This window comes from Sorex araneus, chromosome 5, assembly GCF_027595985.1.
Source record: "Sorex araneus isolate mSorAra2 chromosome 5, mSorAra2.pri, whole genome shotgun sequence".
NCBI classification, from domain to species: domain Eukaryota; kingdom Metazoa; phylum Chordata; class Mammalia; order Eulipotyphla; family Soricidae; genus Sorex; species Sorex araneus.
In genome coordinates, this window is record NC_073306.1 from 107215402 (window position 1) to 107234676 (window position 19275).

At 37.1% G+C, this 19275-nt stretch overlaps 1 protein-coding gene across 1 annotated transcript in view; it reads right to left on the minus strand.

Annotated features, from left to right (window-relative positions):
* CTNNA3 (catenin alpha 3) overlaps positions 1 to 19275 on the minus strand; it is a 1605010-nt gene that overhangs the window by 765394 nt on the left and 820341 nt on the right. Inside the window, exon 7 of the mRNA XM_004617094.3 lies at positions 1441 to 1521. Within this exon, the coding sequence (XP_004617151.1) occupies positions 1441 to 1521 (81 nt within the window). The remainder of the gene's footprint in view (positions 1 to 1440; positions 1522 to 19275) is intronic.

The window sequence follows — 19275 nt, forward strand, 5'->3', positions numbered from 1 at the left end:
CACTCAAGAACTACCCTGGCAGTACTCAGGGGACCATATGGGATGTTGGGAATCCAACCCCGGTTGGCCGAGTGCAAGGCAAATGCCCTACTCACTGTGCTCTAGCCCTTATATTGACTTTTTAAAGACAAATAAGGTTCCCAAAGCTTTGGAGGGATAGATGTAGATGAGCTATTTATGTATAACATTGATAAAGACAATATAGAGGAAGGAGACAGGAGTGAAAAATACAATTGTTGATTGCTCATAGCAACAATGTCTTTCAAGTCCTATGAGGAACTAGTAGGACAGATAGAAATCCTGAAGATGAAGAAGGCCTGCATCCAGTAAGGGGATGCTCTTGGGGGCCAGTGGTCCTGAGGGTCAGTGGTTCTGAGTGCTAAGTAGGTTCTGGGTATGATGTCCCTTCCTCAGGTAAGTCACTTCACCAATGCCCATGTGTTTTCTCATCCATGTCCGAGCACAGATTGTACTAAATTCCTTCAACTACTACATTCTATGATTATAAGAACTGATATTAGACACAGAATTGCAGTAAGGTCATACATTTGGAAAGCTGGAATTTTTCCAACTTGGTTGGGGACCTCAATTTATTCCATTTATAAATTTACTTATAAGTATATAGATTATTCAGGCCATTTTACTGAATTTTCCCATTAAACTATACTAATGTGTTGCATTAAAAACTTATAGTGGAAAAGCTTTCACCCCCTTTTATGAATTTATGGTGATTAAGTTAAAGTCTCATATGTAAAGCAACTCTAGTTATTAAATAATGAAAAGGAATGAAAACAAAGTTATTAAAATGGCTAACCATTCATATTTTAGAGGAAAGTATTAAACAGTGGCATGGTACCAGATTTATAAACTATATAATGAAATACCTTTTAATACTATGTTCCTGATGACCAAAAGCTAACCATCCAATTTCTGTTTAGAAATTAACTTTGGAGCATTCTTGAAAAAATAAAAGGGGGAAATGTGTATGGTCTCTGAATTAATAGTTTGTAGCAGGCATTTGGATAATAAACTCAGTTTTTAAAGTAATAGAATCAATTTACCAACATTCCCTGAAACCTTACATTCTACCAGGCACAGATAAACTTTCTACTAAACGTCATAGTCCCACAGTGCCTGACTAAATGAGTTTTAGGTTAAGAGGCTCAGGGAGGATAAATGTGACTCCAGGATCAAAGAGTTGATGGGGCAGTAGCAGGATTTGAATTTAACTCAGTGTGACTTGAAGTTATACTCTTTTCTTCTACTTTACAATTGCCACGAAGCAGTCTTAGATATGTACATATGGAAAGGATATACTTATAGCTTTTCTTTTGTATTCCAAATTAATTTCCAAAGCACAAAACCAAGAAATACTACAGAAATGGAAAAAGAGATCTTATTCCACAAGGTGCTTCTATCTCCAAATCTCTTTTCCCTTACCTGTCTACGAAGGTCTCTGGTCTTCTTGCACATATTGTCTATTGCAATATTTAGGGTGTTACTCCTTTCCTTCTTTCCAGTCTGCAAGAGAGAAAAAAAGATGCAAATAATAGTATCAGATTACACTGTCACTTAGTGATATACTTCTAATGTTCATTAAAATAAAAAACAGGGACTGGAGTGATAGTATATGAGTAGGGTGTTTGTCTTGCACGCGGCCATCCCGGGTTTGACTCCTAGCATATCATATGGTCCCCAGGAGCACTTCCAGGAATAATTCCTGAATGCAGAGCCAGGAGTAACCCCTGTGCATCGCCGGGTGTGAGTCAAAAAATAATAATAATTAATTTTTTAAAAATACAGCTAGAGGGGCTGGAGCGATAGCACAGCGGGTAGGGCGTTTGCCTTGCACGCGGCCGACCTGGGTTCGAATCCCAGCATCCCATATGGTCCCCTGAGCACCGCCAGGAGTAATTCCTGAGTGTAGAACCAGGAGTAACCCCTGTGCATCGCCGAGTGTGACCCAAAAAGCAAAAAAAAAAAAAATACAGCTAGAAAATTCTAAAATAGGTCTCAAAACTTCCAGGATATTATATATGATTCATGAGCACTTCACTTAAAAACAAGCAGAATGGTGATTAAAGCTCATATTATTTTCTTGAAGCTTCCATAACATTTCTGATACAAGGCTGGGTGGTATTCAGTGCAGCAGCAGGCAGAGCACTATTTTCAAGAAACTCTGATCTTCATTCTTAACAAGTCTACTCTAGCTGCTAAGCATGCAATTAGCTTAAAAGCATTAGATGCCCAATTTGTCAACTTCTGTGGGAGTTTCTGAAGTCATTTTCATGGTGTATTTTGTAAGTTATGCAGAGCCATATTGGAGTTTTGCTAAGCACTAAATAAAATATGCAGTGCAAATTCATACAATTTGCAAGAGTTGACCACAATTTTAGCTGACAATATTCCAAGAACAAATTGTTTCAACTGAGAGCTTGATGCTGTCTTTGGCTCTTTAAGATAATTTGTGCAACACCTTTTCGTTTTTTGAGCAGAACAGTTCTTTCCCTAACCTAAATCTTTAGGCTATTAAGCACATAGAGAGTCACCTTGGTTGGTATTTTCTACATATTACTTTTGTGGGAGACAATTGAATTGAATCTAATCACACTTTTTTTAAGTGATATCGTGTATAAAAGATTGAAAAAATTATTATGCGATTCACCTCTAGGAATATTGCTGCTATTTAAATTAATAAACTGAAAAGGGTTCTGAAAGGAGACCTTGAAAATCAGGAAGGCAAGTTTAAACAGCTGAAAACTGAAGGAATGAACATCAGGGATACCTTGAAGGACACTGAGGCAAAACATAGACCAGAAAGCATCATATCATACATAAATTTATAATTTTTCTCTAAGGGATGAGGGCTTTGGCATACCAGGCAGTGCTCAGGGCTTACTAACTGCTCTGTGCTCAGAGAATCACTCTGGGCAGGTCTTGAGGGACCAAAAAGGGGGTCAAGGATAAAACCACATGCAAATCTAATGTCCTATACTCCAAAATGTGCTATCTATCCGATCCCATAAATCTATATACTTCATGTAGAAAGATTCCTTTACAAGAAGATCAAGAATACCTATAGTCACTTTACCTACAATTTAATTCCCACAGTCTCCAGTACAATAATTTGTAGTAACAATATCCTATATGTTTCTATCTCTTCTAAAAGTATAATGTACCTCTGACTTGAATATCTCCCAAAACTATTGAAATCCTTTCTACCTACTCCTCTACAGTTTTTATAGCTATATTCAACCATTCTGCTCAAAAGTTAATCACAACTCTCTATTTTCGATCTTTTCTGGAAACTCTCTAATGCTTTTGTGAATGTTCCTTACATTTACATAATTTAGGTCTTTATTATAAATATATCTTGAATTTTTATTTGGGCCCCAATACCAACTTGCACAGAACTTACTGAATGACATTGACTTGATTCAGAACTTAATTAATACTCTTTATAGTCATTGTAATGGCCTACTATATACCAAAAAGTTGTTTCACTTGATTCCAGAGGAAATTTTAGCACCACTTACCTATGCATAAACAGATACACAATAGGCTATAAGATAGCTTCTAACTTTACCTAAAGAATCTAACCTTATTGTCTATTTCACAAAATGTTAGCTCTTCGTTCCATCTCCTTTCATTTAAATGTAGAGATTGTCAAAAGGGGGCAGAGTGGATAAGAAGACACTCGCTTTTCCACACCTCCTACACACACCCATGTGCCCCCACCACACACACACACAGACACACACACACAGACACACACACGGGCATGAGTAATAATATTGGAGAATATTGTTGGTGCTGTTGGTTATAAAATCTCATGAGATTTTTGTGATATGATTCATCACAACAGCTAGAAGATGCCAGCTTTGTCAGAGTTAACAGCAGAAGTATACAAAACTTTAATAAATGATAACAGGAAGTGACAGCATAAGAGATTCAATAAGGACTATAAAGATAATTTCCTAATTTTTACCAAAAAGTTAACCTTAGTTTAAAAAGACATTTTATACTCCAGATAATAATAAACATTCCCCTATCATTGCAGAAAATAAAAACTTCCCACTTCTTTTCCTCTCCCTCCCTAACCTTCTTCTTTTTCACCTCCAGCTTTTTATTAGGCCCTTGCTCTATTTATCCAGATTTATTTAGCTTCAGTCAAGCCATTTTATGCCTCTTTATTCCTTTTGTGTGGCATAAAAATAAATAAAGCAAGGAGAAATAGCCCCATCCTGCTTAAAAGCCCTCATTCCTTCTGTTTTCAAAGCCTTAACAAATCATCATGCAATGAGCTAGGACTGAAGGTTGAATTGTATGTGCTGACGTACGAGACAGAAAGGGCAGAATATTAAAAACAGCCACAGATAACAGTCAGAGTCTGCCTACAACCCAGATGTGAAGAAGAGAGGATGCTCCTTAAAGGAAGTCTTGACAAGAGCCATCATTAAGTCAGGACACCTCTGCTAGTAGAACAGGTACCACTTATTGTGGAGTGGCAGAAAATAACACACTGAGAAAACAGACTTTAAAGAAAACTATGATTCTGAACACAGATTTCATTCAATGAAAAGTCATTACAGCAATTAATTCACATTATAACAAATAGTGTCCTAATGTGATCCAGACTTGTAATCTTAACTCCAAGTCATTAGGTTAATTCTGTCTCACTATTGTTCCCATGTAACCAACCATACTTAATTGCACTCACTTTCGTGATACCATGAAACCTGCCCACACATTTGGATAAAGTCTTTATAAATAAACTCTTCTTGAATTATCCTAATTTGAGTGTTCCATCTGTTTCCTGTTGGGACCCTGCTGGGGAGAACTTTCTAACACTATGTTGTGCAAATGATAGCCACAAGTCACATGTGGCAATTTAAATTGAAATGTAAATTAATTAAAACTAAATAACATTAAAAATTCAATCATCCACTTCCTTAATTTGAAATGCTCAATAGTCACATGTGTCTATTGGTTACTGAGTTGTACAGCACAGATAAAGAGAATTTGTCTCATTTCAGAAAGGTATGTTGAACAGCATATTTCTAAAACATATCTTTATTTGTTCACTCACATATACAGTTTCTATTTTCATGCAAGTCACCTTTCAAATGGATAAGAATTAAACAGGGGCAGGGCTGAAGCTATAGCACAATGGGTACGGCATTTGCCTTGCACGCGGCTGACCGAGGTTCAATTCCCAGAATCCCATATGGTTCCCCAAGCACTGGCAGGAGTGATTCCTGAGTGCAGTACCAGGACATAGCCCTGAGCATCACAAGGTGTGACCCAAAAAGCAAAAGAAAGAAAAGAATTAAACAGGGGAGCAATAACAGAAACACCAAACACCAAAGTGTTTGGTCTCTAGTAAAGTTCTAATTAGTTCTTCCTTTTTTCCCAAAAACCCTTTGCTTTGTTGTTGATAATACACACACACACACACACACACACACACACACACACACATACACACATACACACACTAATAAATCCTGGGGTTCAAAGCCTAATGTCATATGTTACTGTGTTTACTCATCAATGGCAAATAAAATTCCTTGATTTGTCCTTTGTTTTCTTAGCAATAAAATTACAATTCAGAAACTCTGCAAATGGAAAATCTTTTGCATGTCTTGTATTCTATAGTTACTGACTTCGTGGTGGTGGCGGGATGGGAATGGGCCAAACAGCAGTTCTCAAGGGTTAGGGTTATTTCAGGCTAGGGTTTTTTCAGGAAGGGTTTTCTCAAGCTATGTGCTACAGAGAGAGAGATCAGAAGAAGAGCGATCGGAAGTGACCAGAGGAGAGACTACAGAGACAGAGTCAGAGATAGAGAGACAGACAGAAGAGAGCACAGCGGCACATGCAGAAGAAGAGCACAAAGGAGGAGCCATCCTGATTCAGTCCATACACAGTGGCTCAAGAGCACTGAATCACTGAATGCTGAATGTGAGTGGTGAGAGAGAATGAAAGAGAGAGAGAGAGAGAGGAGGGGCCCTGAGAGCCCGCAAACATACATCATCACATATCTTCTGCATGCGTTTCTATTTTTTTATAGGTATCCTTATATGGACTGGAGCAATAGTACAGCGGGTAGAACGTTTGCCGAGCATGTGGCTGACCCAGGTTCGATTCCTTCCTCCCTCTTGAAGAGCTGGGCAAGCTACTGAGAGTGTCCTGACAGCATGGTAGAGCCTGGCAAGTTCCCCGTGGCATATTCGATATGCCAAAAATAGTAACAAGTCTCACAACGGAGACGTTACTGGTGCATGCTCAAGCAAATTAATGAACAAGGGGATGACAGAGCTACAGTGCAGGGGACAGAGATGGTCTGAGAAAATGCACAGGTCCAAAATATGGAAAGAGCCCACAGAATGGGAAATAATATTTACCCAATACCCATCTGATAAGGAATTAATATACAGTATATACAAGACACTAGTAGAATTGTGTAAGAAAAAAACCTACAACCCCATCCAAAAATGGGGAGAAGAAATGAACAGAAGTTTCTTCAAAAAAGAAATACAAATGGCCAAAAGGCACATGAAAAAATGCTCCACATCGCTAGTCATCAGGGAGATGCAAATCAAAACAACAATGAGATATCATCTCACACCACAGAGACTAGCACACATTCAAAAGAACAAAGGCAACAAGTGCTGGTGTGGATGTGGGGAAAAAGGGACACTCTTTCACTGTTGGTGGGAATGTCGACTGGTACAGCCTTTCTGGAAAACAACATGGACAGTCCTTCAAAAACTAGAAATTGAGCTTCCATATGACCCAGGAATACCACTTCTGGAAATATATCCCGAGGATGCAAAAAAGCACAGTAAAAATGACATCCGCAGCACTGTTCATAATAGCCAAAATCTGGAAACAACCCAAGTGTCCTAAAACAGATGACTAGTTAAAGATACTTTGGCACATCTACACAATGGAATACTATGCAGCTATTAAGAGAGATGAAGTCATGAAATTTGCTTATAAATGGATAGACATGGAGAGTATCATGCTAAATGAAATGAGTCATAAAGAGAGGGACAGACATAAAAGGACCGCACTCATTTGTGAAGTATAGAATAACATCACATGAGGCTGACACCCAAGGACAGTAGAGATAAGGGCCAGAAGGATTGCCCCATAGTTGGAAGACTGCTTTATGAGCGGAGGAGAAAAGGCAGATGGAATAGAGAAGGGATCACTAAAAAAATGATGGCTGGAGGAATCAGTCGGGATGGGAGATGAGTGCTGAAAGCATGGACCCAACATGATAACCTCTCAGTATCTGTGTTGCAAGCCATAAAGCCCCAAAGTAGAGAGAGAGTATGGGGAATATTGTCTACCATGGAGGCAGGGAGAGGGTGGGGAAGGGGGGTATACTGGGGATATTGGTTGTGAGGAATGTGCACTGGTGAAGGGATGGGTGTTTGATCATTGTAGATTGTAACTCAAACATGAAAGCTTGTAACTATCTCACGATGATTCAATAATTTTTTTTAAAAAAAAGAAAATCAGATTTAAATACACATTAAATTGATTTTCTGATTTATCTAGAAAGAAAAGTAGCTGGAAAATAAGATTGTACAAATTTTTTCACAGAAATTTCCTTAAGTATTAGTTTTTATGAAGTGGAATTAGTCAGGGTTATCTATTAACATTGGTTGAATGAAGGTTGTTAATCTTGCAAATAAAAAAAAAGAAAATGCACAGGTCCTTAAAGAGTATTTGATAGGCTTTTTTTTAAAGATGTAAAGGCTAAGGAGATAACTCACAAGGGTGGAATGATGCCTTGCATGTGCGAAGCCCCATGTTTGATACTTGCCACTCCAAGGGCCCCTGAGCACAGCAGAGGTTATCCCTGATGGCTTCCAGAATATCTAGTTTGAGTGGTACCTCATTGCAGGGCTTGGGCATCATTGAACTATACCAACAGGCTGTTTTGCTCCCAAAAGCCATAAAAGGAAGAAAAAGGGAAAGAAAGAAAGAAAAGAAAGAGAGAACTAAGAAACGGAAGGAAGGAAGGAAGGAAGGAAGGAAGGAAGGAAGGAAGGAAGGAAGGAAGGAAGGAAGGAAGGAAGGAAGGAAGGAAGGAAGGAAGGGAGGGAGGGAGGGAGGGAGGGAGGGAGGGAGGGAGGGAGGGAGGGAGGGAGGGAGGGAGGGAGGGAGGGAGGAAGGAAGGAAGAGAACATTGCTGGGGACACCCTCCCTCCACCTGCATCACCTAAAAATGAGAGAACAGACAACAGCCTTGAAAGTTTTACTGTGTAAAGAACTAAATGATATCTGGGAGTCAGAGAAGTTAAGCAGGTGAATGACACATACAGATCAATCTGATTGAAGTTTGGTCCATGCAATGCATTTGAGGAGACAGATATAACAGTTAAATAATCTTAGCGACAATACAGAACAGAGATAAAACTTGCTCAAGTTACTGCACTGGCTGTTGGGGTGAAGGGAACAGACAGAACTAAGGACTCCGTAGCATTTTGGATAGGATGATGGCTAGCAGATACAGGGAAAGCAAAGAAAAGAGAACAATCTGGGGCAGAGTTCAGGCTTCCAGCTGCAATGATAACTAGGTAATGGAGCTGCAAAATGAAATAGCGATTTCAAAAAGGCAAAGCCAGGTCAAGACTTTGTCATATGAGTGCAATGATTTCAGGTGTGGAACTGCTGGAGGACTCTGGAAAGCTCACGTCATTAGCATCCGGTTAAACATCGGAACTCACTTTGCTCTCTATAATATTTTTAATCTTTGCTTTTGGTGCTCAGGGTGTGCACTCAGGGATCACTCCTGTCCGGGTCATGGGTGAATACCTGGGCGGGCCACATACAAGTGATTTAATCCATATACTAACCTTCTGGATCCCATCCTCTACGATTGTTGAGGAAGATAAATTACTTACATGTGATTCATTCCTCATGATATTGAAATTAAGTGATTTTCATATGTACAAGTGCACAACATTTATTTGTAGGGAAATAAAGAGAGGAAAAACAACATAGGAACTCTTTGGAAAATCCCATAACACAATTCTGGTGCTTAATTTCCACACCCATCAAGCAAAGAGTTGCCCATTCTGAACTTTTCTAACTTGAAAATTTGATGAAGAGAACATGATCACTAAAACTGAATTATAGAATAAATATGTGCTTTTTTATTGTACAATGACTTGTTTAAACAACCAATGAAAATGTGTTAGAAACTTCTCTTCGTGATATAAATCTGCAGTGGCACAAATAAAAGACATTTGAACTAGGAAGGCCATGATGCTAACATCAGGAAAAAGTAAAAAAGAAGAACTACAAACTCTGAAGCACTAAGGGATGTGGTTTAAATCAAAAGTACATTTATCAAACTCATAATCAAACTAAAATATTCCCATGGGACGGGAATCCATTCCAAATAATTGGAACTTATTTATTGTTTTGTTTTAGGGTCATATCTGGCGATGCTCAGGGGTTACTCCTGGCTCTGCACTCAGGAGTCATTCCTGGTGGTGCTCAGGGGGACAAGACAGGATGGTAGGGATCAAACCCAGCTTGTCCTCGTGCAAAGCAAGCATCTTCTTGTTATACTATCTCTCTGGCCTCAAACCTATGTGCCATTTAAACAGCAAAAACACAACTGCTTTTGCTGTTGTTTTGCTGTGTTTTATAAATAAGTGTCAATTTATTCAACCTATTAAAATGGCAGAGAGTCTCTTGCCCGCACACCTGGCTGTCTTCCCCAGGGCCCCTCTGAGGGGATGGGCTCCAGCTTCCCTCCCTGCCCCAAGCAGAGCTCCCGGAGGCCGAAGACCACCAGAACCTATCCACAGCCATGCTCGAGGCCCCTCTCCACACGTTCGGATAAGCCTCACGTGTGAAGGTACTGGCAGAGGAACCCCAGCTGTGTGTAATCCCATCAACGGCCAGCATCCAGAGACTTAAAAGTAAGCTCCCAGAAGCTCAAGGCCAGAAAGCTGCCGCTCGCTCGATATCTTATAACCTACTCCTCCCTCTGGGAGATACTAGCAAGCTACTGAGAGGTTCCTGCCCACATGGGACAGCCTAGCAAGCTTCCCACGGTGTATTCATATGCTAAAGCCAGTAACAAGCTGGATCTCATTCCCCTGACCCTGAAAGAGCCTCCAATGCAGCACTGTTGGGAGGCCGGAGTGGAGAGAGGCTTCTAAAATCTCAGGGCTAGGACAAATGGAGAGGTTACTGAGCCCACTTGAGAAATCGACAATCAACGGGATTTTGTGATTCATGATTTGTGATTAAAATGGCACATTTCCTTTAAATAAGAAATATTAAGCTCATGGTAAACATAAAATAAGTCTTTAACATAGCTTCGTGTAGAAATAGCTTTTAAAATACTTTATGTTCAACACATACACACAGATTCTATTGCACTTTTTTGTTTGTTTTAGGCATGAAAGAAACATATGGGGCCATGCCAGAGTTCAGCAGGCCGCATACTTTGTATGCAGAACAACTGCATTGCCCCTGAGTACTAGGTGGAAGTATCTGATTACCACCAGGAGTACCCCAAAAGTCATAAAAGGGGAAATAAAGAGGAAATAAAGGGAAAATGAAAGAGAAAGAAAGAGAAAGGAAAAAGGAAGGAAGAAAGAAAGAAAGAAAGAAAGAAAGAAAGAAAGAAAGAAAGAAAGAAAGAAAGAAAGAAAGAAAGAAAGAAAGAAAGAAAGAAAGAAAGAAAGAAAGAAAGAGAGAAAGAGAGAAAGAGAGAAAGAGAGAGAGAGAAAGAGAGAGAAAGAGAAAGAGAGAAAGAGAGAGAGAAAGAGAGAAAGAGAAAGAAAGAGAGAGAAAGAGAGAGAGAAAGAAAGAAAGAAAGAAAGAAAGAAAGAAAGAAAGAAAGAAAGAAAGAAAGAAAGAAAGAAAGGAAGGAAGGAAGGAAGGAAGGAAGGAAGGAAGGAAGGAAGGAAGGAAGGAAGGAAGGAAGGAAGGAAGGAAGGAAGGAAGGAAGGAAGAAAAAAGGGAAAAAGGAAAAAAGGAAGGAGAGAGGGAGGGGTGGAGGGAGGGAGGGAAAGAGGGAAGGAAGGAGGGAAAAGACAAAAGATATACACATAGATAAGCACAAAAAATAAAATATTTTACAGAAATACACTGGCAATGTAGCTTAAGAAGTTTTAGAAGCAATCTCTGTGCTATGATAAGAAAACTTACAGAAGCTAAAAAACTTAACTCTCAAACTTTAAACAGGTTTTGAAAAATAAATGTATAAGGATAGAATGATTATACTATCAAAAGGAAATATACTGAAAATTATAAGTGTATTGAACTTTTGTATTGTTTGTGAAAGAAAGGTGCCACCCCAAGTGAGATGGAATTGGTGAAAATCAGCTATGGGCAACCAATGTTTGTCAAATATTTTTAAGTGAGTCACTTCATATGTATAGTCTCAGATGCCATTCACAGTAATTCCTCACAGTTTGCAGACTGGGACTCAGAGAATTTAAATATCTTGCCACAGGAGGAAACTCAGTTAAGTGGTTAGATTAAATTTAGCTGGGACTTATCTCAGGTTTTATCTACCACACTACCACGCAACTTGAATAAGCTGGAACTTAAACCCACAATGGTATTTTTATAATTATAGAAATCTCTCGATGTCCTTCTTTCCGGAAGGGATCATATGGTTCACCATAACCATGCCACCAGATCTTGTGCCAGGTTGTTCCACTTGGTTCGCCCCAGAGGGGGGTGGGTGAGAGCCCTCCTTGCCCCAAGGGACCCAGCCCTGGCAGCTGAAAACCACCAGAACTCAACCTTCTCATGGCCGTTCTCCACACTCTTGGGCCAAGCCGCAAACATGAGTGAACCTTTTCCTGGACCAGGCGGCCACAACACTTCATAGGACACACCCTACACATACTCCAAGAGTACCGTACCACATTTGATAAGATTCAAAATAGGAGAAATCAACCTTAGAGAGAAATATATTATTTCAGTTCTGCTTTGGGGCAGGGATTGGGGTTCGGGATGGAAACACCCGAAATATGGTGGTGGGAAGGTGTAATGGTGGTGGGGTTGGTGCTGAATATTAAATGTGATCAAATATTGTGAACTACTTTATAAAATTAAAATTTTTTTAAAAAGACATTTCTTGAAAATGAGCAGAATAGCATAGATGTTTGTGTGATCAATTAAAATTTGGTTGAATCTATGTTCCCTCACTTGACAATATGTGTTCTTGGACAAGTGGCTTAATCTTTTTGAAGCTTTAACTTCCTTACCTAGTAAATAGAGATCATATCACAACCATAGGGTTATTATGAGAAATAAAATGAAGTGTGTATGGGTGTGGCTAACAGTGAGAGCTTAAGAAATATAGCAGTTATACTAGTCAATTATATTACTATCATTATTAACAAATACATTTCCTGAACATTATCAGGTGACTGAATTCTCTTTCCTTTTTGAAATACTAAATCCTTATTCTGGAAAACCCTATTCTCTTAACCAGATAATTATCAAGTTTCCTCAAATGCCTCCTCTCTAGATCATCTTTTCTAACTCTTCTCAATCTCAAAATAAAAATAAAAAATAAAATACACAAATTAAATACATTATCTTTTATACATCTGTACTTCTATTGTATCTAAATATTTTGGTTATGATATGTGTAAAGCCTTTTGACAATTTCAATTTATAATGTAATTCATTTTTAAGTCAGAAGTTTAAACTTAAACTCAATCTTAGAATCTAGTGCTGTCACTCAGTTTCTGGATAAGCTAACATAAACAAATGGAAAAATATCTACCTGCCCACACTTTTATTAATAACAAATAAATTAAATTTTATTAATAAACTCAGTGTGTACATTTTAAACAAAAGTAATTAACATCCATTCTTCCATAATGTTAATTATTAGCTTATTGAAATTGCTTTTACTCAAACTATTATTAATATTTCCTTCAAGAAGAGAAACTTGATTATAAGGAGGAAATCTAATCTATGAATCAGAAAATGGCAGTTCTGAAATAAGCTGGTGACCTTATGTTGAGTCACCTTTCTTGTCCTTATTCTGCACATCTATTTAAAAAAGGTCACTGCACTGAATGACCTTTATAAGTTTTTTTCCCAGTCCTAAGATTGTGCGGTGCCAGAGTTTTCTTTTGATATATAGTCTAATAAGCATTTTGTCAAGTACTAAAGAACACAACATCACAAACTGTTACATGCTTTATCAGACCAGAGATATTTATGGGAGACTGTAGAATTTCAGCAGATAGACACCAAACATAAAAGAAATATTCATGAGTTTGCAGCACAATAAAATTCAAAATGTTTTACTTGTGATATTACTCACCTTCTTCCCATCTGAAATGGCCCCAAATCACTGCTTCTTCATTAAAAGATGATGCCATGCATTAGAACCAGTCCTATAAATGTTCTGATGCAAAGAGTCACTCCATTTTCAGTGTGTAGTTTTAAAAAACTATTTGCATCAGAAGTCACCTAAAACTATTTCCCCCAAACAACAGGGGTTTTCCCTATTTCTACTTTACTGTTATGTTTTGTGATAATATGTTTCATTCCCTACCTTCACTTTCCCCCTTCTTTTAGAATTTCTTGTCCTCAGCCCAGGCCTGAAACTCTGGAAATAACATTGTTCTTAGGATAAAGTTTAGACAGAGTTTATAAATTTTAGTAATCTGACATTAAACTAAACTTATGATACCTTCTATAATGAGTTTTAGAAATTGTCATCAGTGACTAAATTTTTTTTGGCTTTTTGGTAATACCCAGCTATTCACAGGGGTTACTCCTGGCTCTGTACTCAGGAATTACTCCTGGCAGTGCTCAGGGGACCATATGAGATGTTAGGAATCGAACCCGGGTCAGCCATGTGCATGGAAAACACCATATCTGCTGTACTATAGCTTCAGCCCCATCAGTGACTATTTCTATAAACCATGCTATAGTTAGATTAAATGACTGGACTATATTCAAACATGGGGCTTTTATTAAGGTTCAAGTCATTATTGAAAACATTGAATTAAAACATCCCAAGTATTTGTTTTAGGACTCAAACCAGAGGTAACTGAATGATTAACCATAAATATCATTTTTAAATCTGACAGTATTTCCATTTTTATGTTAAAGATTTTGCAATTTCTTTTATAAAATATCTACTTGTTGATGTCATCATGTTTATATTTTATATTGAAAAAAATAAAAAGTAATTAATCCCAACAGCATATTTGTATGTGTTTGTGATTGTTTCTAACAATTTGGATAATTATTTATCTTTGGATATTACTGGTTTAAAACAATGAAATGAAAAATCTGTCTTATCTCACAAGCACAATGGGTAGGCATCTGTTGGCATATAAACAGAAATTATAATAATATCTATAATTTTTGAAACTCCACTTATTGACTAAGGAATACATTTTATATCTTTGGTACATTTTATAACAACTGTATTGTGTTTAAAGTAACATGTTAAAAATTGACATAGTATTTAAATCAAGTAGATATTTAAATCTTATTTATAAACAGTGACCATGTGCCAGCTATGTAAGGTGTCAGTCTACTAATATCTTAGATAAGAATGACAAATACTTGTTTTAGCAATTGTTGTGGTAATTAATTAAAAATGTATGCTCATGAGAAATATAGTGCAGAAATCTTGTTAACTGACATTGAGTAAATTACATTTATTGTCAAAAATAAAAATTATAACAGCACTAAGTGTGAGCTCATAAACAATTTCATTCACTATTATTTTACCCAATAGTGGTTGGCCAGGACCAATATTCAATATTTATTGATTTGAAAATCATTTTCCCAATAAGTGAACAAATGAATATATGAATCATTAAATATTTTACTTTAAGAGGATTATTTTATGGTCATTAGAAAATTATAGAGCTTGTTACATAAGACACCCAGTCTTAAAATATATGATCTTCAGAATAGTCAAATATAAATGAAGCACAGAATTCTAGGACAAATCTACAAAACCTCTAATTTCAACTAATGGTTAAATTATGCATTATGTCTTACTGGTATTTCAATTTCTAACATCTCTTCACTGACACTGCTAGATCCTAGCATATATGTGCATATGCAAATATCAGAATATCTGTAAGACTGGGAGATGCAATACTTTATGTTGCCTATTATGCCTTAAGTTTTCTGAGCAGACATTATTTATCATATTCAAAAACCATTACCGAGTCTAATAAACAATTATATGGTATTATACACATACCAAATAAATTTTCTTACATATTTTAAATAGAACTTCTATTCTCTAATAATTTTCTCTCTCTCAGTCTATGCTATTTGGGAGGTAGAGTGCACAATAATAAACTCATTAAAATTTTATCATCTGTCATTCCTACAGTTCCTTAAATCTATTTTCCTCTCTTTTTGTTTCCTAAGTCAGATTTTCATAGTGCAATTAAACTAAGTCAAGTCAAAGCAATAGTAAGCTTTACAGAGTTTTGGCAACATACTATTTAACAAAGTTTTTTTTTTTATGGCCTATACATATAAAATTTGGCCAAACATACATATTTCCATTTTTCTGATTACGCTTTCAACAGCAATTGTAATGTTTTCCAGACATATTTACTTTTAAAAATATAAAATAAGAAACTTAAATGTATTTTTTACTGATTAAAATAAACACTTTCAAGCATTGCTCTCTTTAGCATTTTCAACATTCATAATTCAGAGTTTCAGATTCTATGGCATAGAGGAAAATTAGAAAAATAAACTGTGCTTTATAAGAACAACACATGAACACTTTCCTTAAAAAATAAATTAATGAGAACTAACATTCCTTATAATTTAAATTTTGTAAATTAAGATATTTCTAAGAGAAGAGAAATATTATTCCTATATTTTATCAGCTTTTCTGATATTCTAGTTATGTTAATTCCCACAACTTGGATAAAGAGCGAAGTCTATGTTGATCAGTTTTGCACTTCTGTAAAATGGGGTGTTTAAGAATAGAACTCTTGGGGAACCCCTTTCAGATATGTTCTTTCTGTACCAAATATTACTATTGGAGATACTGCCTTCTCATTCTCCCGATAAGCAATATGATTTTTATTTCATTCCTTTCGAGAAAATCTAGTAGAGGAAAATTTCCTGTCTATTGTCACAACTAGTAACATTCTTGGGAGTGGGATTGGAAGTAGACAGGAAGACACATTCACAGCCCTGGAGCTTCGGGATTGTTCTCTCTGCATGTCACTCCTGTGGCAGAAGGTGAATTCTCAGGGAAGTGATGAACAATTAGTGAAGAAGGAATACCAAGTCCTTTTCATGAGCAAACCAGTACCCTGTCTAGTTTTTTTAGATTCCCTCCTTCTCCTCTTCTGGAATAGGTCAGTGACAAGCCATATTGAAAACACAAAAATAACTAGGATCTGTTGGCAAAAAAAGTCACTCTAACCAGCAAGACTTAAAATGAAATATCATTTGTTGATACACACAATAGATTTACGTGCTACCACATTCTCTAAAATATGCCGATATTCTGAATGATTCCTACGTAGCAGAAATTTCTCTGATCCTTCAATAGACTCTAGTTAACTCTACTGAACACAGCCTAGAGAACACCAGCATATCTGACAGGCAAAACTACACACTGGAAATGCAAAAAATAAAGATCTATAAACTAACCATGTAAAATGTGCTTATGCGTTTGGAGTAGTTACTGCTGCTATTTTACCATTTCTTCAGAAAGTGAATATGTCATTTTTCATGTTACAAATGTAAGGTAACACCTGTAGTTCATTAATAGGCAGCGCTGAGCAAAGCTCAGTAAATTTAACCTAATAAATAACATCATCTAGTTTGGTTCAGAGGACTTCATTATTTGTTTGCTTGACCACTGCTCTCTTTCCCAAGGGTCAACTCTCCACTTCACTCCAACAGTGAACCTGCCTACCCAGCAGGAAAGACAGACATCTGGGAGTCATAAACCAAGCCTCTATGAGCTGGGGTGATTTGGACGCGGTGCTATATGTCAGTTCCAGACATGAGGGAAGACTGATAAAACAGTGCAAAGCTACCGATGAAGCAGAGCTGAACTGCAGGAGATTGCTCTGATGATAATCGCCAGAACAAACCATAAATTCTTGACTCAGAATTAGGAATGGCCTGTAAACCTCAAATAATGGGTCTCTAAATTGAAAATGAAACTATCTGTTGCCTGTAATATTTCTTGCAGCGTGGCTTGAGAGCCAGTAACATCAGAGACAGGCATGATCCTTTGCAATGCCTGCTGTTAGAGAGCTAAGGATATTAACTCCTCATTCCGTCAACCTCAGGGAAACACAGCTAAATGAACTAGCTAAAAATCATGAGGCATACAATACAGATTTAACATTATGCAGCAGGGGCATCAGGTTGACAGAAATACACAGAAACACAAGTACTGCACTTCAAAGGCTACACTAGAGAGCTACAGAAGAGACCAAATAATTTACCTGGTCACTCTCACACTTACACACTTACATAGAATAAAAATTTGTTGACCTGAGTAATTTAGATTTATAATTAAAGATAGGTAATGTTGAATAACTTTGAGAAATTAAGAAAGTGTGTGTGTGGGGGGGTGGGTGGGGAATGGAAGGATTACCTCTTGCAATATTAGGGTATCAGATACAGTGTTTGGGATCAAATTGGGGTTTGTCTCATGCAAGTCAAGTACTTTAACCCCTATATTATTTCCATATTTTTATAAGAATATAAAAATTCTTAAGGAATTTTTAGGCAAAATTTGTTTGTAATAAGCATATATTTAGTGTGGTCATTTACAAATAAAAATCTTATATATAATAAAGACTTTTCTGGGTCTTTTTGTTTGGTTAGTTGTTGGTTTTAGATTACACCTGGTGGTGCTCATATTTACTCCTGGCTCTGTGCTCAGGAATTATTCCTGACAGCATTCTACAGACCATATGTGATGCCAGAGATCAAACAGGGAATTGGACCAAGGATCTGCTATATGAAGGCAAGTACTTTAAGCCCTGTACTATATCTCCAGTTCTTCATTTTTATAATGATGAGTACAAGGTCCAAAGGTATGATTCTTGGTACTGCAATTAAGCAGAATATTTTCCACCTTGGTGTAGGCCAATTCTGTGCATTGAGCAATTAAAAAGAAATATGGGATGGAGCAGGGATGATGTTAATCAAATTCTTTGAGCAGGGGGAGTGCAGGAGCATCAGTAGTTATAGGGCACAAAGAGGCAAAGAGGCTAAGCACAGCAGGAGAGAAGCTATCACCATGAAAGCATCTTTGTATTTAAGAAATCTGCTCACCGGTAAGGAAAACTTGCTAAACGTTTACTCAGCAGCACCTGCTGTTATATAGGTGAAAGGAAAAGAAATTAAAGTTGATGCACAGCAACTCCAAGACATAGTTGGTGACCCTTTATGTTGTGCCTCAATTATATCTACTCAAAAGAATGTTCCTTCCCTCTTCCCCAGAGTCTCTAAGGCCATACATACAGACAGCAGCAGTATATAATATTAATGGTTTACTTATAGGGTATTAAGCACTGGATCTACAGATATTAATCTATTGAACCCTCTCAACAATCCTGCTAAATAATTACCGTCATCTGTTTTTGGCATAAGCAAACTAAAGCACAGGGGTGCAAACTATTGAATATGAAAACAGTAACGAACAGAACCAGGCTTAGATATCAGTACATCCAGCACCAGAGAGTTTTAATTATTATGCAACATTTCTCCTATAGAAACTAGTTGCTATGTGGTTCTAAGAATGCACCTGAACAAGATAAGCAGATTATTAATTATACCAAAAAAGCAATATGCAAAGATCATTAGGCAATAGGAAAAATGGGCACAATCTAGTCCAGAACGTAAGGGTGAGTTCTTTGTCTCCTGACTGCAAAGGAAAATTAAATATAAAAAATTAGAGTTTATACATTTGGTGACATTCCATAATTAATGCTCACAAATAGATACTTTTCTTAACTTAGACTTAGACTGGTTATACTAATCAAGTAATCTTACTACACTAATATCAATTTGACCACCAAAATGCCTTAATATCCAAATCCAAACTCCTCTATTTCCCACCTAAACTTAGTCCTTTTTTCTGTCAGCTATTCACACACATGATTCTCACACACAAGATTCACACACATGAAATCTAGACACTATCCAGCTCCATCTTTCACCAAAGTTAATGTATTTTTTACTCAACAGTATGATTTAAAAATAAATAAATAATGATAAATTTCCTTCAGG